This window comes from Leptodactylus fuscus, chromosome 6 (genome assembly GCF_031893055.1).
Source record: "Leptodactylus fuscus isolate aLepFus1 chromosome 6, aLepFus1.hap2, whole genome shotgun sequence".
Lineage (NCBI taxonomy): Eukaryota > Metazoa > Chordata > Amphibia > Anura > Leptodactylidae > Leptodactylus > Leptodactylus fuscus.
The window spans coordinates 124,049,589-124,075,180 of NC_134270.1; the positions used below are offsets into that span (position 1 = coordinate 124,049,589).

Sequence of the window (25,592 nt, forward strand, 5' to 3'; positions counted from 1 at the left end):
CTACCTGGAGAGAGTACGCCACCCCAAACACAGACAGACCCTGAGCCGGTACAGACTGAGCGCCCACAACCTAGAGATAGAGACGGGGCGATACAGGCAGACGTACAAGCCACGGGAGAACAGACTGTGCCAGCACTGTGACCAGGGGGCCCTAGAAGACGAGGCCCACTTCCTGCTACACTGCACCAAATACTCAGCTGTGAGGGCTGTCTACTACCAAAGACTCTCTGCCCACATCCCAGACTTCATATCTGCAGACGAGAAGAGGAAACTCTACACCCTACTGGGAGAAGAAGAGGCCACTGTGGAGATCGCTGCCCAATACGTGTCCAGCTGTCACCAAATAAGAGGAAGATGAGACTCCACAGACTATTATATTTATCCCAATACACCAGCCCCCCCTACCCCCTTGCACCCTGGATTGTGGTCCATCGTTCAACGATTTTTGATAGCATTCCCATCATCGTATTTGTGTGAACGTGGATTTAGTGCTGTGACAACGTTGCTAACTAAAAAGAGAAATCGGTTGCAGATTACCGAACGCGGTGACTTACGGCTGTTTTTGAGTAAATTCGAGCCTGATATTAACAAACTTGTTAGAAATCATCAAATTCATCCTTCACATTAGATTTTAGTTTTAAAATTAAAATAATAAATGTTTGTTTTAATAACATGAATAAAAGTTTTCCTAATATTACAAAATGGTGTTTTACATTACCCTCATCAGAAAGTCTTATTTTCACATGACACACATAATTTAATTATTAACATAATGACTGCGATTGTGATTCTTAAGATGTAGTAAAGTAAAAAATATTTTTTTTTTTTTTTTTTTGGGGGGGGGGCGCTAGAAAATAATTAATTCTCGAAGTGGGCGGTAGACAAAATAAGTTTGAGAACCTCTGCCCTAATAGAAAATATTGGCCTATTAATAGAAAAGGTGCCCTCAAAAGCCAAATAGTGCTCTTAATAGTCAACACAGTGCCCATTTATAGCCTGATATTACCCCCAAGTAGACAGATAGTTCCCCTAATAGCCAGATAGTGCCTCCAATAGCCAGAGTGACCTAATAATCAGATAGTGCCCTTAAGTGTCTTCAGGATCCTTATCCTTACCAGCAGACTGTGTTTTCTTCCAGTTAGTGGCTTGTTATGTTTCTAATTTTTCTCTCCTATGGAAATATCATGCCCTAGCTGCAATCCTCCCAAGATGGTCAAGAACAAAACATGGCACTACCAAGTTATTCATTACATAATCCAGGGGAGTAACTGTGAAGGTTGAGGGCATTGCCATCCAACATGGGTCCTGGAGCATGACAAGGCACAAATGGTCAGTCTGCCCTTTAAATGACATATAATAGTTACAGGGTCCTGTTAAAGACAGGTTCTGGGGGGACCAGGAGCCTGAAGTTCCACTTTTGATGTAAACCGACCAAAACAAGAATTGCAATGTATACATTTCCATCCTACAGCCTTAAAGTTTAATTTTCCAATTTCTTGTGACATCACCAATACTAGTCCAACATATTCCCCCCAACCAATCATACTTGCCTGTCTTCCTGTCCAAATCTTCGGGGCAAGGGATGTGACTTCTGGGCTACTGCGCATGCCGACACTCTGGCTCGAACAAATTAATTCACGTGTCCAGAAGGTATTGCCTAGAAGACAGGGAAGTATGATGAGGTGGAGGGTGTTAGTTAGGTCTCAGGTCTGCAGTTCTCCCTGAGAGTCTAGGTGGAGACTAACTGCTATACAATGCACCCAGTAAGGCTAGGTTCACACTAGTGTTGGATTACAAGCCTTCGTGCCCACATGGGATCTGAAAGACAGAAACCCTGTCTGTTTTATAAAGCAGTCACCCGCAGACACCCATGGACCCCATAGACTATAATGGCTTCCATCGGGTTTCTGTCTGGTTTTCAACTATTTTATACTGAAATCAGAGGAATGTAAAGTCCTGCAAGCAGCACTTTTTTCTCTGCTGATTTAAGCAGAATTCTGGACAGGGATGAGCAACAGCTTGTATGAACCTATGTTAAGTAGTAGCAACTCTCATATTCAGAACTAGTCCCAGGATGATCAATATTGTAAGCAGTGTACTGAGGGGGGTGTCAAAAGCCAGACTGATCGAGTTGCTGCACCAGTATGATAAGGATTATTTAACCAAATCCATAATGAACACTGAATTTGCATAGTCCTTCGATGGTCTTAACGATTTAGTAAAATGTTCGTCAAGGTGATCTATACAAGAAACAAGATCATCTATAGTCATAAATTCTAATAATTATTTTAATAATGTATTCAGGTATAGAAATCGTACTCTGTAATAAGGTGTTCAGATGATTTTAATGGTTTATGTGCTCCACCCTAAAACCACGCTAACATGATAAACAACCTACGGGTGAGAAGACCAGCGGCTAGAATGATGCAAATTCATTAATAATGATAATTGATAAACGCTATAAACAGTGGCAATCACTTGGCATGGAATGTTTAGAAAAAAAAAAACCATTAACATTTAGACATGACACACCCTTGGATTCTAGTATATAAAGAATAAAGGCTGTGCAGTTATTACACTTTCCATAGAAGCTGCTTTTTTTCATCTGGAAAGGGTGTCCTTTTGCTTGAACAACATGGCCTTTTCTATGAGACAGACGCAATCTCACCAAGCTTCATCCTTTTCTCAAAGTGGAGGAGGCTTTGGAGGTGGTGCCATGATGGCTGGTGGTTTTGGTGGTACTGGAGGATATGGAGGAGGCCAAAGCTTTGGTGGAGGTGCAGCTAGCTTTGGAGCAGGCCAAGGCTTTGGTGGAGGTGCAGCTAGCTATGGAGGAGGCCAAGGCTTTGGTGGAGCAGGTGGAGCAGGTGGCTTTGGAGGAGGCCATGGTGGAGCAGGTGGCTTTGGGGGAGGATTTGGTGGTGGTGCCGGAGGTGAGGGCATCTTGTCTAGAAATGAGAAAGAAACAATGCAGAATCTTAATGACCGCTTGGCAAGTTATCTGGATAAAGTCCGTGCTTTGGAAGAGGCAAATGCTGCGCTTGAAATTAAGATTAAGGAATGGTATGAGAAGCGCAGGCCTGGTGGTGCTTCAGGGGAGAAAGGACCAGACTACTCCAAGTATTATGAACAAATAGAACAACTGAAATCTCAGGTATGCTTTACAAATGGATAAAGATATATTTGTATATACACAAGTAAGAACAGTGAATGGGACATGTTAGCACATCATCTTCTGATGGTACCAACTCATTTGTAGTCGAGTGTAGTTTCAGTTGACTTAAAAGAAATTTAAGTAGGAATAGTCCAGGGTGAACATATCTTAATGCTACATTTGCTAATACAATATACTGCATGATCCTACACTGTTAAGTAACATTAGAAAAGTAATATACCAATGAATACATGTGTGTTACATGACCTAGCATCAATAATTACTTGTTCCTTGCAGATTCTTGTAGCCAGCAATGACAACTCAAACCTTGTCTTGCAAATTGACAATGCCAGGCTTGCTGCCGATGACTTCAGATTGAAGTAAGTGTTCTATTGGTGCAAATACTATTCTAATTGATAGTTTTTCAACTGCAGACTTTTGCCGTCAATGCTATGTTAACTAACCACAGTCCAACCAAATTTTGGTTTGAGTTCTTGAACCTCCAATGTATTTTCTAAATGCCTATTGGTATGTTTTTTTCAGATTTGAGGGCGAGTTGACTCTCCGCATGAGTGTTGAGGCTGATATTAATGGCCTGCGCAGAGTCCTGGATGAGCTGACCTTGTCCAAGTCTGATCTGGAAGGTCAATGTGAGAGTCTCACTGAAGAGCTTGCTTTCCTCAAGAAGAATCATGAGGATGTAAGTTGGGAAGAAATTACCTACACTTTTTAACGTAAGCAAATAACTTAATATAAAGTCTTATATTTTACATTTTATTCAAAGGAGATTAAGGGATCACAAGGAACAGCTGCGGGTCAAGTCAACGTAGAAATGAATGCTGCACCAGGTGTCGATCTTGCCAAGGCGCTGAATAATATGCGAGAACAATATGAAGCTATGGCTGAGAAGAACCGTCAGGATGCCGAGAATCAGTTCAACAAAATGGTAAGAGTTTGTTTTAGCTTCTATTCACATAAAAATATTCTAGTGATTATTTCTCCTTCCATCACCACTTAGGCACTACCATAGGTGCTGCAAAGATTAGGAAATCACACAAGCAGATATGTTTTGGGGTGTTTCACTGTAAATGACCTATTTTTTATTTTATGTCAAACCTATTTTTAAATGATTTTTGATAAATTTTTTTACATTTTCTATGTCTACATTTAGTTTTAAAAATGTACTATGTCCTGCAATTTTCATTCTGGCCAGTAAGCCTAATAATAGACTGACATTCAGCAATTCTGAAGAAGTTTTCTTTGCAGCAGTAACCTCATTTACCTGACAGACAAGACAGACATAATTACAATAGCCGTTAACACCTCTATAGATAACATCACATAAAACCTTTCATTACATCCACTACTGACAATAGATGATGACATTTAGTGTTATTCATAACTCCATTTAGAATTATAGACTAAAACTATACATTATGTCTTAAGAGTGAGGGTCTGAAGAAGGAAATATCTTCTGGAGCTGAACAAGTACAGAGCACAAAGAATGAATCATCCGAGCTGAAGAAGTCACTTCAAGCTTTGGAAATTGAGCTCCAGTCACTAATGACTATGGTAAGTGACCATATTGTGACACCGATAAAGATATAACTTGAAGCTCCTGGCCCCAATGCTAAACAAATCATGGACCCCTCTGCCATGGACCCCTCTGCCATGGACCCCTCTGCCATGGACCCCTCTGCCATGGACCCCTCTGCCATGTGCTATTTATAATATTGGGCTCCTTATAATGATTTACGGTGATGTCTTCTCATTTGCAGAAAAGTTCATTGGAACAGAACTTGGCAGAGACAGAAGGCCAATTCTGCATGAAGATCTCACAACTACAAATTCAAATCTCTGCAGTTGAAGAGCAACTGGCACAGCTTAGATCAGACAGTGAGTGCCAGGCTGCAGAATACGAAGAACTGCTGAACGCGAAGAACGTACTGCAAATGGAGATTGAGACCTACCGCAAACTTCTGGATGGAGATGCGTAAGAGTGCACATGAATAGAAAACTTGTATGATATGCTGAATTTGGTGGAACTAATACACTAATAATAATTGTCACTTCATAAACGCAGTAGCGGTAGCGGCAGCGGCAGCGGCAGTGGCAGTGGCAGCGGCAGCGGCAGTGGTTCAGGACAAAGACAGACATCTTCAAGTCGTGGAAGTGATTCAAAATCCAGTGCAGGTAATCGTTTTCCTTCATTAATAAAATATTTACTTTACTAGCTTTTACCTGCAACTTCGTCTGCGGTGATTTGAGAATTGGGCGGACACAGACGTGTGAAACTGTAAAAGTGCTTTAAAAAGTTTGGTGGGCTAGCAAATGTGATGTGATGTGTTATATTGTGTATGTAGCGATACAGACAATGTGATGTGTTATATAGTGGAAAGCTATATGTAAATGTGAGTGAGTAGAGTGAGGGCTACTCCTGAGGTGACAGTAAGGAGTGTGCAGGCAGGTTGAGGCAGGAAATGCCAGGCAGTGTGTGGGAGTCTATAGTTGGGGCTAGGAGTCCTGCTTTTGTGAGTCTCCTGCTAGGAAGCCATATTGTTTAGTGGCACGAAAAGTAGCCTGTGACTCAATCGTAAGGGAAAACTATGTTTGTGGAAAATTGCATGCAAATCCGTCCAGGCGTTTTAGCGTGATTGAGGAACAAACATCCAAACTCACAAACATCCAAACACACAAACTTTCACACTTATAATATTAGTAGGATATACTAATTGATGTGCCTAAACTGGTCACAATGGGGCCTGAGAGCTAAAAGTAATACTCAGGCCTGTTCGGTATAGTTTCTGCATTCAAAATGCCAGAACAGACAAATGTCCAAGTACTTTCCTGGCAGAGAGAGAAGCAGACACACAAATTGTATTATATTGTATTATATTCAGATTTTGGCGCACAAATTCCCCCTCTCACCCCAAAAAAATAAGTGAAAGCAGCCCAAATAATATCCTCTGTTGCAAATACTAATGTGTATATAATAGTTGCCTCAGAATAATCCATCCATACACTCACCAGATAATACAACTATATAAAGACCAAATTATACTACAAAGATCAATTAAATCTATGGGTGGATATATTATATGTGCCTCTATACAGGAGGGGGGGTATATTTACTTAAATACCACTTCCATCTCTCTATAAGATTGAATGTAAGAGACAAAGCTATTTCATAAACCACTGGACAGCATTGAGCTCATACACTGTTATCTCAGCCTTATGTTATCTGTGCCCTCCAATAATATTGCCATACACTGACCCAGAGCACCATGACAATTTCTCCCGGTCACAACTTGTCGGTGCAGATTTCACTGCTAAGATATCTTTAGCTCTTTGCCTTACTAGTGTAAGAAAATATAGTCCCGCACAAAGGGTATAACTGCCCCAACGGTAATAGTACCGCCTTTGTGCCCTGCACATTATAATACTACCCCCTACACAGTAATAGCTGTCTGCAGTAATACTGTCTACCATTGTGCAGCACATGTTAATAGTAGCCCCCTCAGGCCCTCACTATAGTAGTACCTACCTTTGGTCCCACACAATACTAGTGTCCCTTTGTAGACACTTTTATGGCACCCCTTTATATGGCACACAGTAGTAGCATCCACTCACAGTGCTTCTAATACAGTAAGGATGCCCCATTAGGGCCCCAAGCACATGGTAAAGATGTCCCATTAGTGCGCTCCAAAAAGTATTGATAAGGGCACAGGTACAGTTAATAGTCATGTTCAGGGGCACCACACAAGTCGATAGTTTGTGCCCAGCTAGCAATACTTTGTAGCTCCTGCCTTGTTATGTGGCCAAGAAACCTTTAGGTTTCCTCTGGCACCAGGGCCTAAATGCAACTGTTACCCACGCACCCCTGCAGCATAGCCTACACTGTAATGTACAAAATGTATAAGGTGGCATCAGTATACTGAAGTGGCCAGTCACTACAAAGTCGTCATTTATCCATAGTGACTATTACCACTCACAATAATATATAGCAATAATTGATAATTCATCCTCTCATTTCCTTTTAGTCAAGAAGACAAGGGTAGTAAAGACCATTATCATGGAAGGTGATAAAGTTGTGAGCGAAGAAGCTTCAGAACAAGTTATACCATAATAAAATCACCATCCACTCAAGCCAAATGGGATGATGTCTGCTCAAGCAAAATGGAAACCTGCCGGGTTCTTTTAGAATTCTTTTGTTTTTAGTATGCTTTACTTCTTCTTTTGTGGGACAATATTAGACTAAGAGGAACATAAGAGAGGTCATCAATCTATGTTATATAGTCTCACTCATTGGAAAGGAACATCATTTTACATTCTGTACTGCCTTTGAGCGGCTAAATGTGCGCTCGTGTAATCCTCTCATTCCCATAATGCTACAGAAGTCTGAATCTGCACAATTTTATCTATTTTGTTCTGTGTATTACTCTTTGCTTTGCACAATTTAGAAAGTAAACACTTTTCTGCAAGTTATACAAGATTTGTTTGTTGTTACTAATTTCCTCATCAATCTCATTACCTAAACGGGGCAAATGGTATATACTAGATTGGAACGTATACCAGGCAAATATCTGTCACCTAGTGGTGGTGGCTGGGATAGGACTAAAATACATTGCTTTTAGGTTACATTCCTATCTGTTTCAGGCTTATGATACACCCAAAGGACCCCAACATAGTCAGGATCTGTTGTTGTCCATTACTAGACAAACCATTTTCCTTTCTTCTGGTCTTACAATTGACCAGAAAAATGGTGGTTTGATGCAGATGTGAATGTAGCCTTAGACCGCCCATCTGACAGATCCTGGAAGACAGTTGGCTTACTTGTGCAGGGAAACAAGGACTGGACAAGGTAGACTTTCACCTGTCCTTTTCTGTTGTTTCATACAGAAGTATTGGCTTCAGGAGTGTCTTGCAGATTTCTACTCCCTCAGCTGTATTAGAATACCATACATGTTTGGCCAAGTCTATTATGCATGCTCAGCAAGGTTTCTTGGGGGTGAAGATGGCTTCTAGTGGACTGGCAAGTAACATATAAACACAATTGAAGTAGTTTAGTGATTTTTATTAATATTTGGACGAGGAGACCTGCTAGATTTACAGAAATGAAGCTGCAACTCTAAAACCCACATCACCTACCCTTATGATATTAAGTCTTTCATGTTTCGATCATTCTCACACACACCCACCACACATTTCTCCCCAGGGCTTCAGGAGATTTTCTGCTCTACTTATTGAAAGCTGGTAGTTCACTGCTTGCCAAGAGCTGAACTTGTGTAATATTCATCAATTATGTCATTGCAATTATTAGATTTCAACCAAACTAAATCATATTTAAGATAAGATTTATAACCTGCTACGAGCTAAGAGTCACTATGCATAATTTACAGCGTGGGAATATTAAAGAAATAGTAAGAGATAGATAGATAGATAGATAGATAGATAGATAGATAGATAATAGAACCAGTATTATACCTTATATAACCTCCAGTCACAACTTGTTAATTGAAAATATCAAACTAATGTTTCAGAACCATTACCAGCCCAGTAGAACCATCAACTTTCACTACCTTTGGGTCTTATCATCACTACATTGTAACTCACTTCAAAGACCCTAACTGAATGCCCTATAATTTGCAGCATACACTAACTCTACAGATAAGGGGTTCTCGAATCTGTAGACCTCCAGGTGCAGGGTGCCAGTGGAGACACCCACAGGTCATTCTTATCAGGGTATTCAATTGTAGGATCAGGACAACAAGCTAAGTCTACGTCCTGGGTAAAACAATGCCTAGGTATGACACTGGCTTATATAATAGGTGTTCTTACAGAGGTTCTACCCATTTCCACTATACCCTGCCTTATTCTGAGAATAATCTCCTCCCAATTCCACCGTGCTATGACTCATTCTGGGATTCTTCAGGGTTTCTTTTACCTATCTGTCGTTACATGTCCTATTTAGGAGACTTGTAGTTGTCCTAGTTGACCCGTTCCAGTTCCTACCAGCTTGATAAATTAAGATATATGGATGTCAAAGAGTTGAGCTTTCTTTCTGTCTGATGTGACCTGTGTATATATTACATTTTTTGGTTTCTTGCAATGAATGTTGAAAAAACCCCTTATAATATACTAGTAAACAAGTGCCTCAGACTGGCCCACCAGAGTCCCAGAGGATACTCTGATCAGCACAGGTTCCAACACAATAATGGTCCAGCAGATGAAACACAAATTTGAAGGGTATCATGATCTATTGTCTCTGATGGACCCAATGAACCTCAGTCTGACAGTGATTGAACTGAATGATCAGCAATCCCCTCATATGTTTCTAGTACCCATGTCTTTACAACTGGGAACAATGTGATTAATAGAAGAGGGCAGCTGCAGGGAACTCAAATTCCCAATGGCTGATCTTTCAGCAGAAAAAATCCTCATATTCTGTGATCAGAGGGGCTGTATTCTGGTAATGGTGCTATAAGACCTTCTATGGCCAAAAATCATAAAGAATTCTTGGATTTAGATAATTCTGCCCCCTAATATATCAGTTTACATTTGCGTCCTACATGACATATTAATAATAAACTTTTGTTCATTATAAATGATTGTTATGAAACTCATATGGAAATCTTGTTCTCTATAGGTGTTCTGATGCATAATTCCAGGTACTCCACCCTCAAACAATACTTGCATGACAAACAAGGGTGAGAAGACCAGCAACTAAAGTGATGCAATTGATTATTAATCATAATTGATCCAAGATATAGGCAGTGGCAATAACTTGGCAAGAAAACTCTTCTGTTTGAAAATATTAATATTCAAGTACGACACACCCTTCATATGTGATATATATATAAAGAATAGAAGCCATGCAGGTAGCACTTTCCCACAGGAGCTTCTTTTTCTCATCTGGAAAGGGTATCTTTTTGCTTGAACAACATGGCCTTTTCTGTAAAAAGTCACCAAGTTTCATCCTACAGCTCCCAAGGTTACAGTGGGGGTGCAGCTGGTTATGGTCAAAGTGGAGCTGGTGTTGGGCAAGGCTTTGGACAAGGTTATGGGTTTGGTGGTGGTGCTGGTGGTCATGGTGGTGCTGCTGGAGGATATGGTGGTGGTTTTAACAGCAGTTCTAGCTATAGCTTCAATGCAGGTGCTAGCGGTGCTGGTTTTGGAGGAGGCTATGGTGGTGCAGCAGGAGGCTTTGGAGGAGGTTATGGTGGTGGTGCCGGAGCTGGATTTGGAGCAGGTGAGGGCATTTTATCTGGAACTGAGAAACAAACAATGCAGAATCTTAATGAACGCTTGTCAAGTTATCTGGATAAAGTCCGTGCCTTGGAAGAGGCAAATGCTGAGCTTGAACGTAAGATTAAGGAATGGTATGATAAACACAGTGGTGGTAGCACTACCGGTGAAGGAGGAAAAGACTATTCCCAGTTCTATACCACAATTGAGGATTTAAAAAATCAGGTAAGTTTAATAACAAAATGTTTTGTGTACAATATATAATACAGTAATAAGACATGAAAATGACCAAATATGTAGATTTTATAACTATGCCTAAATATGCAAAAATATATCAAATATTGTCAGGGATATTTTTACCTATGTACGAGAGGTGAGGCAATTAATAGTTATATTTGAAGAAGATGGATAGAGGTGATGTACAACACAAGGACATTGCCCTCCAAAAAGTGCACCCAAAGAAAGTGAATATGTATTATTGTTTTAATGACTATTATTTTTGTTCTTGCAGATTTTAAAAGCTACCAATGAAAATGCCACCATACTCTTGCAAATTGACAATGCCAGGCTTGCTGCTGATGACTTCAGGATGAAGTGAGTTTGAGAATGAAAACCCTTCCACTATGATTTGCTGTCACACCAAAGTCAAAGCCAAATTTGTTAAAATCTACTGTATTGATTCATTAGTGTCTATAGATCCCCTCAGATGTGACACGTATATGGTCTAGGCTGCTGAGATATGAAGCCCACTAAAAATGCAACCCTTTACATTCTATATGTTTATTCTGTCAGGTACGAGAGTGAGTTGACTCTCCGTCAGAGTGTAGAGGCCGATATCAATGGACTCCGCAGAGTCCTGGATGAACTGACCATCAACAGATCTGATATGGAAACTCAGGTTGAAAGTCTCATTGAAGAGATTACTCTTCTCAAGAAGAACCATGAAGATGTAAGTAGCGAAACAAAATACCAGACATTTTATTGCATGTATGCCACTTAAAATAGCGGATTACAAGAACTAATTCTTTTTCTTCGCAGGAGACTAAGGGAACCCAATCAACAACCATGGGTCAAGTCAATGTTGAAATGAATGCTGCACCAGGTATTGATCTGACGAAGATACTGAATGATATGCGAGGACAATATGAAATTTTGGCTGAGAAGAATCGTAAGGAAGCTGAAAACCAATTCAACAAAATGGTAGGTTCCTATGCATTTAGAACTATCTATCACCGATTATAGGGTCTACCACATTGATATATTAAGTTGAATAGGATCTATGTAGGGAATGTAACATAAGCATATTTACAAAAACAGTGATATCTTGGCAATGGAGGCATCAATTCAGAAGGTGAAAACACTGATTCAGGTGACCCAAACCTATCCATCTGGGCTGGGTTGATATGTTGTATGACGGACTCCCTTTAGGATGCCTTGTCTTTATTATTGAAGCACAAGGCCTTCCTACTTTACGTAGGTATTGGTTTTATTTCATTCTTGGTCACATTTTGAATTGTTCAAACCATCTACAGTACTCAAGTACCTTATAGGTTGCCAGTCTTACAGTATGGTATTGAAAATAAAGATCTTAGAAGGGCCATGATCGATAAACAAGACAGGGGAGAGATTCTGCAGGTGATGATCTTCATGTATCAATAAAATGGCTTATTTTCTCCAAAGAGTGAAGGTTTGAAGAAAGAGATATCCACTGGAGCAGAACAAGTTAAAACCACCAAGTCTGAAGTATCTGAGCTAAGGAAGACGCTTCAAGCTCTCGAGATTGAGCTTCAATCCCAACTTGCTATGGTGAGTTTTATTAAATATACTCAGCTCATTGTAAACTTTATCTTTCCTTCTGTACTTTTGGATAATCGACTTTTATGTAACAAATGTCAGACAGGAAGAAACGCATGTTCAACTCTTGAATGGTTGAGCTTTCTCATTTACAGAAAAAATCACTGGAAGATACACTGGCAGAGACAGAAGGCCGATTCTGCATGCAGATCGCGCAAATACAGGGACAAATTTTGGCAATTGAAGAGCAACTTGCAGTGCTTAGAGCAGACATAGAGTGCCAGAGTTCAGAATACCAAGATCTGCTGGGCGTAAAGGACAAACTGGAATCAGAGATTGGGACATACCGCACACTTCTGGATGGAGAAGGGTAAGAATGACCATCAGTGGAGATCTTTTTTTTTTTTTTTTTTTGCTTGGTTCGGTATCCTAATGTACTAATACTTATTGTCTTTCAATAACTACAGTGGTACAGGATCTAGCTCATCCGCGGCCACGACAAGGACATCTAGCACGACCAGGGCCTCTGGATCTGGAAGTGGTTCCGGATCCGGAGCAGGTAATTATCGAAGGTAAACAAAAAACACATCAAACTTAAAGAACAAATACTTAAATCAAATATTTGTAATGTGACTTGCTCACAAGACCCCATAGACTTACAACACTGATACACTTTGCCTTTGTATTCTTTTAGATAATAAAAGAATGAGAAAAGTGAGGAAAATTTTTGACATCATAGAGAATGGAGAAATTATTCGAACAGAAGTGAAGGAAGAATATGAAGAAATCTAAAAACCCTGCTGAAACCAAGAGATGATGTCATGTCTGCTTAAGCAAAATAGTAAACTGCCGCTTGCACTTGCATTTTTAGTATTCTCTACTCCTTTCTTAAACTTTGTTGTTTTACTGCAGCTAAATGAGGTTTATACAAGCGTCTCAAGCTACGTTTGTTCCTCTACCGCTGCAACAGTCTCCTTGTGGTTTTTTATGGTCTTCCTTATTATATTTTGGAAAATTTTGCTTTTGCTTTGCATAACCTATAAAATAAAAACTTTCTGATGCATTTTATACGTGTGTTGCTTTCTTTGATGGTAGTTGTGTGCAACATGGTGGTCGAGGGTTGCATTCAAAAAATAAAAGAATAGAAGATTTAGAAGAAGAAGAAATAGAAGAATATTGCAGTTCACTATAGGTGGCACCATACGTCTTGTTGGCTACTATTCAGATTGGTGGCTCAGACTGCTTGACCATTCTAGAACATAATATGAACAGTCTTTAGCATATAATAACTATAACTAAATTATTGTTAGCTTCAGAGAGGCTCCAGGGTGATGTTGTCTTCACATAGATGTCTGGAACTTGCTGTAGTCAGTAAACAGAAGGAGCGTCACTACTACTTTGAGCCGTATTCCTGCCATCCCTTACTCAGCGGTCGTATTTTACCACTCCTGTGTAAATCTGAGGCCCCAGCTCGCAAAATCACACCTTTTTTTGTAGAAGATTTTGCTGCGTTTTTTTCAGCCAAAACCAAGAATGACCTTAACTGGAATGGCAAATATATAGGAAGCTCTTATACTTCTACCTTTTGCTTAATCCACTCCTGGCTTTGACCCAAAATAACGCATCAAAATCTGCAGTCTGGGGCCTGAGCTTAAGCCTAGTTGCGCATGACCGTCATCCATGTGCCGCCCGTGCACTAGCCGTGCATTCAGTACATGGGAGCCATGGAAGTATGGTTGCAAAGTCGGACAGGAATAGGACCTGATACATATTTTGCTGCCCGTACTGGCGGCCCGCACACAGGACTGTGTAATTCACAGCCCTCAGAAATTAATGCGTCAGTGTGCTATCCAAGAAATATGGATAGCACACTGACCTTTCATACGGTCGTCTGCAAGGAGCATTTCCAAGGTCCCAGGCAATGTCCATACTATTGACCTATCCTCAGTATTTGATCGGTGAGGTCAGACGCCTGGATACTAATCCGGTCAGTGAATTGAAGTGCCGACCATCATCTATTTGTTTCTACTGCCATTGCTTTTTGCCCTGCCTACCCTGTCAAAAGTTCACAACTTTTTTCATGGGAACACATCCATTTTCCCACAAATTTTTCCCATTGACTTAACAATTATTTATTTATTATGCTTACTTATATAGCACCATCATATTCTGCAGCACTTTACAGACTTTGTCAATCACTGTCCCATATAGGGCTCACAATTTACATTCCTTATCAGTATGTCTTTGAAGTGTGGGAGGAAACCCATCCAAACACAAGGAGAATGTACAAACATCTTGCAGATGTTGTTGGTCGCATTTTAACCTGAGTCACTGTGTTGCCCATGATAAAAAAAAAAATTGCAAAAACAATAAATGCTACCCACCCCACAAATCCTTACACCTGCTTTATTTATATTTGGCTGTAGATAAATAAAGAGTAGAACCGTGGACAAGATGCATCTATCCAAAAAGTTTGCCCAACATGAAATAACATCATTCCTTTACAGTATCAGTTTCTAAGAAATTTCATGTTGCATCATTGAATTTTCCTTTAAATTGTACCAACAGTTTCAAACAACTTTTCATGAATGAACAATACAGGTTAATATATGAGATTTTGTAAGATATCATGTTAAAGAAATATATGTTCTTCTATGCTTCTCAGGCAGAGTTACTTTCTACATATTAGTCTATGAAGAGTGGAGGGGCATAGAAAAGACACTCAAATAACTGCTGCTGTTACACTCTACTACTCTGTGCTCTTTTATCACTGCCCCACCAGGGCTTGTGCCTACTTTATGACAAAATACATGTCTCATCCAGTGGCATAATTAGCAATGGCGGGGTCCTGTGGTGAACTTTTAACATGGAGCCTTCCCGACCGCCGCTGAAGACCCCAACCGACCGACCCCCCTGCATTCCTGCATGCACTATTATGCACCATAGTGGCCTCTGCACACACAGTATTATCCCCCATAGTGGCCCTGTACACACAGTATAATGCCCCACAGTGGCCCCTGCACACACAGTATGATGCCCCATAGTGGCCTCTGCACACACAGTATGATGCCCCATAGTGGCCCCTGCACCCCAGAGTATAATAAACAGAGACCCAGGGGGGATACAAACATAAAAACACTATTACCTTCCTCTCCTTGGGCTCCAACGCACTCCCTGGTGATGGTGGCCATGTTCAATGACGTACAGGGTGTCATGTGACCCAGGGCCTGCGTCACGACACATAATGATGCAGGCCCCGGTCATGTGACGTCAGGGACGTCACACAAGTACGCCCAAAATCTGCCCTGAGTCAGGAGACGTAATTAAATAGGACCCGTAACTCCAGCCGGTAACGGCCTATTAAAAAAAAAAATGCAGCGGTAGCGCCGAGCCCCCTAATGTCCTGGGCCCTGCTACCCGGTAGTTACGTCCTTGGTCTCGTCATCATACATTAGGCACGTCCTCTGTAATCCATGCACCTAAGCAGAAATCTATACTTTTTTGGTATTCATTTACACCAGAAAATACTTGAGGAAAGCAGCACAGAACTTAAAAAGTTACAATTTTTGCACAAAGATTCAGACTTGCTCAAAAAATTTACACCTTTTTCTAGACTTCTATGCTAGTTTTCTGGCACACAAGCCATGATAAATTATATGATTCATCATATTCACACAACTGGTTACTTGAAAAGCTGTTTTAGGCTAATGTCCCATGGGACGTTCTGCAGCAAAAAAAGTACTACGGGAAAAAACGGTTCTTCCCGCAGCACTTTAGACAAAAAGACTTTCTGTTACAATTATACCTATGGGAAATCACCAACGTTTCCATAGGTATAATTGACATGCTGCGATTTCCAAAGCCTTGCCGATTTTGGAAATCACAGCATGTCTACACCGTGGTTTTTACCAAAAAGTGGGCATGGGATTTTCTAGAATCTCATCCACTTTGCCCTTACTGTAAAATCACAGTGTTTCCATCCCATGGGGCCCCGGCCTTAAAGGACTGTCAAAAAATAGTCCTATTATTGCCACAAAAGTCAATAGGTCAATTTTGTACTACTTAAAATCATCAGTTTTTTTAAGGGTCTGTCAAAAACAGATGACATACAGACATTAAAAACAGACAGACAGTCATGAAATAGATGCAAAATGTGTGACATGTGGATGCAATGTACAATGCTGACTTTAGACACAACTCATCCAGCTGTTACTTACAGAAGTACGCCGATGACTCTGCTATAGTAGGCTTTATCACTGATGGTGACGATAGGGAATACAGAGACTTAAACCGGGATTTTGTTGAATGTGCCAGCAGAACAAGCTCAGGATTAATGCTGGGAAGACCAAGGAGATGGTGGTGGACTTTAGTAAATGGAGAAGTGCTCCGACCCCGCTGGAGATCCAAGGAACATGTATTCAGATAGTCAGGACCTATAAGTAGCTGGGCGTGATCCTCAACAATAAACTAGACTGGGCTGATCACCTGGAGGCGCTGCACAGAAAGGGCCACAGCAGGCTCTACCTGCTCAGGAGGCTGAGGGCCTTCGGAGTCCAGGGGACACTTCTTAGGGCCTTCTTCAACTCTGTGGTTGCTTCAGCCATCTTTTTCGGTGTGGCTTGCTGGGGGAGCAGTATATCAACCAGGGACAGAAATAGACTTGACAGGCTGATCAGGAGGGCCAGCTCTGTCCTGGGGAGCCCCCTGGACCCAGTGCAGGTGGTGGGTGACAGACGGATACTGTCTGTGGTGACCTCCATGCGGGAGAACAAATCTCACCCCATGTATGAGACCCTGATGGGATTGGCAGCACTGTAAGTGACCGTCTGCTTCACCCCAAGTGTGAGAAGGAGCACTATCGCAGGTCTTTCCTTCCAACTGCGATCAGGCTGTATAATCTACATCAGACCAAGCAAAGATCACTCCGAACAGAGAACTAATGATTATGACGATGACCATGAGGTCTTCCTCTTTCTCTTCCTCTTCCGTTTTTCCTTAGCTGCTATGGACTCCTAGTATATCTTCTCTTCTCAGCATATGTGTCTACGTCTGTAATATATTACTCTGTATTATCCTGTATCTGTATTACTATGCTGCTGTAACATGCTGAAATTTCTCCAATGTGGGACTATTAAAGGATTATCTTATCTTATCTTATTGAATACAGACTTTTTATCATTTTTAACAGTCATTTTTTACCATGGCCATGTGAATATAGACTTAAGGCCACTGCACACAACCTTATTTTAGCTTCATATTGGAACAGTTTGATTCCTACGATATCCAAGGAAAGAGCCAACCTATGGCATCTATCACACCCCCTTTCCCAAAACTTCAACTGAGATGTTCACCCTACGTGTTATATGCTTCTAGCTGGTTTGGTAATAAATCTGCTGATAACATCTACTTGGAAGTAAACCAGATAAAATGGGAATAGGGGATTGAACCAATGGCTGACTATTTTGCCCTTAGACTACCATGTATGGACTCCACGTGCTCTGGATGTGGCCTAACTAGAGATGAGCGAGTACTGTTGGGATCAGCCGATCCGAACAGTACGCTCCATAGAAATGAATGGATGCACCTGGTACTTCCGCTTTGACGCCGGCCGGCTGCTTAACCCCCCGCGTGCCGGCCACGTCCATTCATTTCTATGCGAGCGTGCTGTTTGGATCGGCTGATCCCAACAGTACTCGCTCATCTCTAGGCCTAACCCCAATAAACTAGAAAAATTTCAAACACTCACAAACTCATCTTCATTGCAGTGAAGATATGAGGACACTGACCACAGTACTATTATATCATCGTATACTATTTGAAATAGCAGTTTTCTTAATATATATCATTGTATAATTCTTGGTTATAATAGAACATGTGATAATAATAGGGGCCCTGGTGCCAATTCCACTAGTGTGCAAATAACAACCTCAACAAAAATTGCTACCTATAATTTGTCATGGGATTTATGGAGAAAATTATGTTTATAGTTTGTAGTTTATTCTAGGTTGGTTGGTTTTACTCCACTACCAATAAGAAAATGGTTGTTGCTCATAGGAAGTCTGGAATTTTATTATTTACTTGAGTATAACAATTAAAATAATTGTAAAAAAAGCATGAAATTATGGAATAATTCCAGCCAATAAACTTCTTATGTAGCTCCACCTTAGCTCCAACTTTAAAACTTTACTATCCATTTTTAATGGAATGGCCTACAAGTCAGTTATTACCGAACCATGTATTACTTCTATTGTAGTGGAATGCTGCCATGTGACTCTTAGTTTACTATATAATGCGGAAATCTTTGTTCTATTTTATCCCACACATTGACAACTAGCTCTTCTCTTGGAGCACTACCATTGTCTCTTTAGAAAATGTCCTACAGAAACGCAAACGTCCAAGAAGCCTATGGAAGTGCTGCATCCAATAGGGCAGTAAGACAACCTGATAACTGTGATGAAGATTCTCAACAAATGAATTCTGCGGGATCTCATAATGAGCACAGGCCAGGAGCTAGAGTAAATTTCCAAAGAGGTGGAAGTGGAGACTATGAAGAAGATTCTGGTCCTGCTCATGGAAATTCAAACCAGAGTAATATGCAAAGAGGTTATAGAAGTTCAGACAATGGTAGTAGCTCAACTTCTAGACAGAGAGGAGGCTCTGATGGATACTCTAGTGGAAATTCCAGTGAAAACGTTGGTGGAAGATACAATGGAAGCTCTACTGGATATACTGGTGGTTCTATGGGGCATAGTGGAAGTTATGGCAGCACCTCTGGAGGGCATGTTGGTGGTTACAGAGCTAGTTCTGGTGGATATGCTAGTGGTCCTAGTGGTGGGTATGGGGGCAGTTCTAGTGGATACGGCAGTGGTTCTAGTGGTCACAGAGTAGGCTTTAGTGGTAGTTCCAGCAGTGTCTCAAGAACTGGAGGGGGAAATTTCAGTAGTAGGTCTACAGGTGGATATTCTAGCAGATGCTCAGGGAGACAAGGATTTGGCAGTGGTGTTTCTGGAAATGGAGGCATTGGTGGTTTTAATGGAGGAAGTGCAACTGGTGGGCAAAGAGGAGGTTTTAGTACAGGTTCACTAGGTGGCTTTCCAAGTGGAGGAGAAGGTCTTCTTCAGGCAGGAGAGAAGGAAACCATGCAGAATCTAAACAGCCGTTTGTCCGTATATATGGAGCAGGTGAGGGCTTTGGAAGACTCAAATTCAGAACTTGAGGATAAAATTAGATGTTGGTATGAAACAAATAAACCGAAAAAAGTTGACAACAGCAAATATTACCAGACCATCGAAGACATCAAAGATAAGGTAAGTGCTCTGCTAAACTCTATTGGATTTATTAATTATCTGGGAAAACCTAAAATACCAGATGTCAATAACAGGATACAGACAGGAATAGAGATTGTAGTTGCACTTGGGTCCTAGTGCTTGAGTCCCTTTTGACACATAAGAAGGTACCAGTGTTATAAATGGCATCAGGGGTGATATTAGGCATCATGTAATTTTGTGCAGGAGATCTCTTCACAGTGGGTGTAATGTATGGCAGATTGTGTGAAGGTGTGGTGGCCTTTTCGAAGGGCGTGGCCTTTTTGAAAGTGTACAACTAAATATTTTTGCCTTCCTCTGGATGAACACTGTGGGGGATTGTAGGGTTATAGGTTGGACTTGATGGACTGATGTCTTCATCCAACCTCATCTACTATGTAAGTATATTCCTATTGAGAACATTTGAGTCTGTGGCTCAACCGTTAGGGTGTCTGTCTCTCATTGAGAAGTTCATGGGTTGAGACTTAGGACTGACCTCATAAAAAATAAATGGAACAAAACTTGGCACTGCTGAGCATTGGTGGGCATTGGTGGGATTCCCTGTGTCCCAGCTGTCTGTTGCACTTTGAGAATAATGTCACAGTGAATAGTCCATCTTCCATGACACTGGTTGTTACTGGCTCCTGAAGGCAGTATTACTAGTACTGCCCTCATAGTGGCCATGAATGACACAGGTATGCTGAGAGTTGTAGTCATGCAACAACTGAACAGTCATAGGTTCACAGATATAGATGGCAGCATAGACACAAAACATTCTAGAAGAGTGGAAATCTGGAAAAGATATAGGTCAATGCTTCTACATACTGCATCTATGCTTCTTAACTATATGTTGATCTAATATGATTTTGTCTCTTATTATAGATTATGTCAGTTACTATGGACAATAATGAACTCACCGTAGATGTTGACAATGCCAAGCTGGCAACTGATGACTTCAGAGTCAAGTAAGTTCTATATTTTTTTATATATATATATATATATATATATATATATATATATATATATATATATATATATATATTAATAAGGTAAAGTAACTATAAGAGCGTAACATAAGTGAGCAGACCATGAGCTTTCCACAATGGGGGAGCAGGTACCATAGCAAGAACCCAACCAGATTCCTCATTTCTCCATGGTCATTTGCAATTGAAAAGCAATGCATTGATTTGCTGATATGGACGTCTAATCCATTTTTCCTTTACACTAACCTGTATATACATTTTGACAAACATAAAAGTGTTAGATTGGAGAATAAAGAAGTTGTATCGGTTTAGAAAAATATAACTGCTTTCTCTAGAAACAGCGCCATACCTGTCCACAGGTTGTGTGTGGTATTGCAGCTCAGATCTGTTAATCATGTGCACAGGTATAGTGTTGTTTCTGAGAGAATGCAGCCATTTTCTATTCTTGGATTATTCCTGTAAAAAAAAAAAAAAAGAACAAAAAGTAAGAATTCATTTGTCGTGTATTGTTCTACTCTGCATTAGACTGAGATGCCATATTCTCTGTTACGAAAGCTACGCATGCAGTCAGGTTTAAGCAACCACCCCCTCTGTCCCATACACATATATAGTCATGCAAGCTCAACTTAGCCTCAATAGGAAGAGGAAAGAAAGGCTAGATACCCACAAAAGTGGTGCAAAAAAACATCAATTGTTCATCGCCATCTGGCACCAACAGGGCACCATCTTCACAGATCCTCCCATAGATTTCAGTGTATGAAGGGATCCTTGAAAAATGGCCAAAATAGGACATGACCTTTGTATATTTTGTAGGTCATTTGAATAGCCCCCATTCACTGACAGTGAAGTTAATGCTGCCGTGTGATGGCCGTTAAAAAAACGGATGTCTTATGGCCAATTTCAATGTCATGTGAATCTAGCCTAAGCCAGGATCATCTACATTGAGGATACATGGATCAGTCATGTTAAAATCCAACATGCCCAACCATTTTTTTGGCGGGTTCAGCTGACAATCATTTAACGTACATGAAGACCTTTACATGACAGCTTGTAAAGAAATGAAATTGAGGGGCCACACGGTGGCTCAGTGGTTAGCACTGCAGCCTTGCAGCACTGGAGTCCTGGTGTTCAAATCCCACCAAGGGCAAAAAAAACAACTGCAAGGAGTTTGTATGTTCTCCCCATGTTTGCATGGATTTCCATCCCATATTCCAAAAAGACATACTGATAGGGAAAAATGTACATTGTGAGCTCTATGTGGGGCTCACAATCTACATTAATAAAAAAAAAAAAAATAAAGAAATGAAATTGGAAAAGGGATTAATATGGATACAGCAGAGCACATGAAGACTGAACATATAGAAGGAACAATGTATTACGTCCCTTTAATTATAAAATATAAGTAAAACCAGTTTTGTTTACAATCTGTTTTATCATGTACCAGAGACCTGGTTTTAACTTTTCTGGGAAAAGCCTCATCCATGTGACAATTGGCTTCAATGTATGAGCGCTATTGATGAAGAGCATTGCTGCATTGTAAAGTAACTTCTAGGTATATAGCGCCACCTGCTGGTAATTTTGCAAACATGCCGTAAAAAAACAGACTAAATAACTTTCAATGTAAACTTTGTGCATAAAGATATTATGTATTTTAAGGCTCATATTACAATTTACTAATTCCATAATATAATTCTTACTAAAATACTGGGATTTATTCTGTATTCTTTTGAGGACTGTATATAGATAGATAGATAGATAGATAGATAGATAGATAGATAGATAATGTGCATTCTCATGACCACATAAAGCCTATATGACTTACATATTCTCTAGGTACGAGAGCGAGCTTGGCATGCGCCAGAGTGTGGAATCAGACATTGAAGGATTACGTAAAGTTCTGGATAACCTGACTCTGGATAAAGCTAGTCTGGAGAGTCAAATTGAGAGTCTAAGAGAAGAGATTGCTCATAACAAGAAAAATCATGAGCAGGTAAGAAAACCAATCAAAAAATTTTTTTTTTTTCCCAGAAACTGCTGCACTTTTATACATTGGCAGAGTCTAGCTTTACATTTCATCTTCATTTAAGTGAATGGAGCCAAGGTTGCACAGCCGATGCTTTGACACCAGGGCCAACAATGAATACATTAGTTATGTATCTCTATAGTTCCTTGTTTATGGATGTATCTGCTTAAATTGTTAACCCCATATATAGGAGATGAAGGGTTTGCAAGGACATACCAGCGATGTTAATGTACAAGTGGACGCAGCTCCAGGCATCAACATTCTCAAAGCTCTTAATGAAATGAGGGCTCAATATGAAGAACTGGCAGAAGAAAATCGTTGGAAGGCAGAACAAGAATACAACCAAAAGGTGTGTTAGACATTTCCTCTAGCATTTGCAACAGAATCGTGTTGATTTATTTTGCCTTACTTTCTGTTATCTTGTTTCTATGTCTATATGTATTTTAGGTCACTGAACTGAGCAACGAGATTTGTAATAGTAGCACAGAAGTCGAGACAGGAAAGTCTGAGGTCACTGAATTGAAACGTTGCATGCAGACCATGGAAATAGATCTTCAGAGCCAACTTGCCATGGTAAAATATATATGAACATCTATGGGATCCAGATTTAAGATGCATAAATTGGTAGTTATGCCTATGGGCTAGTTTAGTATAATGTTGTATAAGTCTGGTACAGACAATATATGGTATCTAACCTACATATATAAAATTGTATCATAAGGATATTAATGGTGGGATAGAGGTCATTTTGTTTCACTAGAATATGTTATTGATATTTTCCTCAACTAGAAAAGTTCCCTGGAGAAAACCTTGGCTGAGACTCAGGGTCGCTACGCATCTCAGCTGGCTCAGATTCAAGAAAGGGTCTCTCACCTTGAGGAGCAACTAGCTCAACTGCGAAGTGATATGGAGAACCAAGCTTGTGAGCACAAATTACTTCTGGACATCAAGTGTAGGCTGGAAAATGAAATAGAAATATACCGTCGTCTGCTGGATGGAGAAGGGTAAGGAGAACCGTGTGCCCTCACTGTTCTAATAGTTTGCTTCCATTACTGAAGATTTGGCCTAGATGGTGTGGTTCAGTGCAGACTCTAAAGCAATCTAAGATATATAGTGAGAGGAAATGCCTTCATAACATGTATTTCCTTCTGAATCCTAACTAGAATTGTAGAACCCTGGGCTTTGTATTTCCAAGGTGTAGAAAATGAGACAGCAAGACCCTCAACTTTGGGCTCTGCGCCCTAGTTTATCTATTATGTGGAACAAGGGACGACTAGGACATGTTTATATCGCCCACAGGTAGAATGATGGATGCAACCTGATATAGGCTACCTCTTAACAACCGCCTCTATAGTACTAATATTCTTGGACTGTAGTCGTTTGTTGGCAAGTCTCACTATATTGAGTTTGGACAACCAAGTGCAAAACAAGGACAGTTCTTGAAATATGATTTGAGATCCTGCTGTATATTAGATATCCAGAAGCCTGTATATAGTCTTCCTTGCCAGAACTATAACCCATTAATAATGAACTCATCTAATCTCACATCATTCTCAGCAGTGGATCAAACTGTGGCTCAGGCAGTGGGTCCAACAGTGGGTCCAACAGTGGTTCAAGTGGCGCAGAATGGTCTTCAAGACAAGACGGAAGATCTGAATCATCATCAATGACAGGTTGGTTGACATTACTATGACACAGTAGGTGGAATATGGTGGTTAGGTTTTGTATGGCTGAGACTACATTGCAGATACTCCATTTGTTAGTAGGTCCAGCTTGGAGATTATTCCTCATTATTCCTCCGCTTTCCTGTCTTATATTCGAGGACTACACAGTTATTATGACAGGGCATGAGTTTGGCCATCACCTTATTGACATTGTCCTCTTTTGCAGATCCAAAAAAAAACCGACTAGTGACCACAATCACAGAGGAGAGAGTGGATGGGAGACTAGTCTCAACCAAAATCGACAAGGTCGAACAGAAGATGTAATAAAGAAAGAAACCATTGCTATCTTCCTGCTTCAAGAGAACCGTTTCAAACATCTTCAGCCTTTATTTTCTGTCCACATATAGACAATGCCTCCTTGGTATTGCTATCCTTTGGTAGCTTTAGAATGATGTTTGGTTAGGGAATAGAAAGCCACAAGATACAGCTTTGGACCCTAATATATAAATTATGTTAAAAGAAATACTGATACATTGCATTTTTCCAAACACAGAACCTAAAGGTGCAAAGCATGAAACTGTCTTTGAAGCCAGTCCTTGAGTCATGCTCTCCATCCTCAGACCTAGCACTTGGTATAACATTATATCAGTTCTACCTGGAGAATTCCTTTGAAGGGTCTTTTCACATCCCTAGGTTAGAGGCCAGTCTGCTACGCAATGTTCTAGAACTTCATGGTTTCCCTCTGTACTATTTGTTACATCTCTCGCTTCTTGAATTTTCCACTTCTTGGTCAATAAAGACTTTTCTGTGCAATTAGAATTATACTGTCTCCATCTTCTTGGTGAAATTGTCCTGTCACTCATATATAATGGAGGAATGTTAATTACCCTTTACTGCTTATGTTCTGAAATGTTTAGTAGGATTTCGAAAATTTGGCTTTCCTATCATTGTATTTGATATGGACCGAAATACAAAGGGAATTGCAATCATAAGCAAAACAAAGTATATCCTCTATGACTTCTGTAACTTTATATATCAGGATATAATAAAAGAATATCTGGTCTTTAGAAGGTCTTAAAATTAGGTAAACCCAACCTCAGATGAACAACAACACAACAGAGTTAGGAAACTAATACAGTATAGAACGGACAATTAGTCCAGGGCAACCAGACTCTCCTGCACACTGAGGCAAAACAGAACTGAGCATCCAACGCCCTCCAAACCAGAGCAGAACCAAGCCCCAAAGGTCCTTGCCAGAGCTCCTGATGTGGAGATGGACTGGTAAACTCTGGGACCCAGAACCGCAGCCGTCCAAAGGGCATCACATGCACAGCATACTCCAAGTCACAGCAGGACCCAGAAACTCAAACATCAGTCACCTAGGTGGGTATAGAAGCAGATGAAGCTAGTCAGCGGAGTAGAGTG

The 25,592-nt window shown here is 40.5% G+C and overlaps 3 protein-coding genes across 3 annotated transcripts; all 3 read left to right on the plus strand.

Moving 5' to 3' along the window:
* The first annotated feature begins 2,602 nt into the window (after window positions 1-2,602).
* Window positions 2,603-7,630, plus strand: LOC142209346 (keratin, type I cytoskeletal 12-like). The gene is made up of 8 exons (XM_075278313.1): window positions 2,603-3,154; window positions 3,452-3,534; window positions 3,698-3,854; window positions 3,939-4,100; window positions 4,601-4,726; window positions 4,933-5,147; window positions 5,238-5,347; window positions 7,195-7,630. The coding sequence occupies exons 1-8, from the start codon at window positions 2,636-2,638 to the stop codon at window positions 7,278-7,280; spliced, it is 1,458 nt and encodes a 485-aa protein (XP_075134414.1). The 5' UTR covers window positions 2,603-2,635; the 3' UTR covers window positions 7,281-7,630.
* A 2,422-nt stretch (window positions 7,631-10,052) lies between these two features.
* LOC142209345 (keratin, type I cytoskeletal 12-like) lies at window positions 10,053-13,261 on the plus strand. Its single transcript, XM_075278312.1, has 8 exons — window positions 10,053-10,624; window positions 10,911-10,993; window positions 11,192-11,348; window positions 11,438-11,599; window positions 12,080-12,205; window positions 12,349-12,563; window positions 12,661-12,752; window positions 12,888-13,261. The coding sequence occupies exons 1-8, from the start codon at window positions 10,097-10,099 to the stop codon at window positions 12,983-12,985; spliced, it is 1,461 nt and encodes a 486-aa protein (XP_075134413.1). The 5' UTR covers window positions 10,053-10,096; the 3' UTR covers window positions 12,986-13,261.
* Window positions 13,262-18,564: 5,303 nt separating this feature from the next.
* Window positions 18,565-24,491, plus strand: LOC142209331 (keratin, type I cytoskeletal 12-like). Its single transcript, XM_075278291.1, has 8 exons — window positions 18,565-19,500; window positions 20,380-20,462; window positions 22,314-22,470; window positions 22,694-22,852; window positions 22,951-23,076; window positions 23,293-23,507; window positions 24,064-24,176; window positions 24,394-24,491. Exons 1-8 carry the CDS (start codon window positions 18,565-18,567, stop codon window positions 24,489-24,491), a joined length of 1,887 nt encoding a protein of 628 aa, XP_075134392.1.
* The last annotated feature ends 1,101 nt before the right edge of the window (window positions 24,492-25,592 follow it).

Excerpts from the sequence above, each read along its gene's own strand:
- LOC142209346 (XM_075278313.1), top strand. The coding sequence starts at position 2,636 with ATGGCCTTTTCTATGAGACAGACGCAATCTCACCAAGCTTCATCCTTT. Across the intron at positions 3,535-3,697 it reads GCCGATGACTTCAGATTGAA|ATTTGAGGGCGAGTTGACTC; the intron begins GTAAGTGTTCTA and ends TGTTTTTTTCAG. Across the intron at positions 4,727-4,932 it reads TCCAGTCACTAATGACTATG|AAAAGTTCATTGGAACAGAA; the intron begins GTAAGTGACCAT and ends TCTCATTTGCAG.
- LOC142209345 (XM_075278312.1), top strand. The coding sequence starts at position 10,097 with ATGGCCTTTTCTGTAAAAAGTCACCAAGTTTCATCCTACAGCTCCCAA. Across the intron at positions 10,994-11,191 it reads GCTGATGACTTCAGGATGAA|GTACGAGAGTGAGTTGACTC; the intron begins GTGAGTTTGAGA and ends TTATTCTGTCAG. Across the intron at positions 12,206-12,348 it reads TTCAATCCCAACTTGCTATG|AAAAAATCACTGGAAGATAC; the intron begins GTGAGTTTTATT and ends TCTCATTTACAG.
- LOC142209331 (XM_075278291.1), top strand. The coding sequence starts at position 18,565 with ATGTCCTACAGAAACGCAAACGTCCAAGAAGCCTATGGAAGTGCTGCA. Across the intron at positions 23,508-24,063 it reads CGTCTGCTGGATGGAGAAGG|TGGATCAAACTGTGGCTCAG; the intron begins GTAAGGAGAACC and ends CATTCTCAGCAG. Across the intron at positions 24,177-24,393 it reads TGAATCATCATCAATGACAG|ATCCAAAAAAAAACCGACTA; the intron begins GTTGGTTGACAT and ends CCTCTTTTGCAG.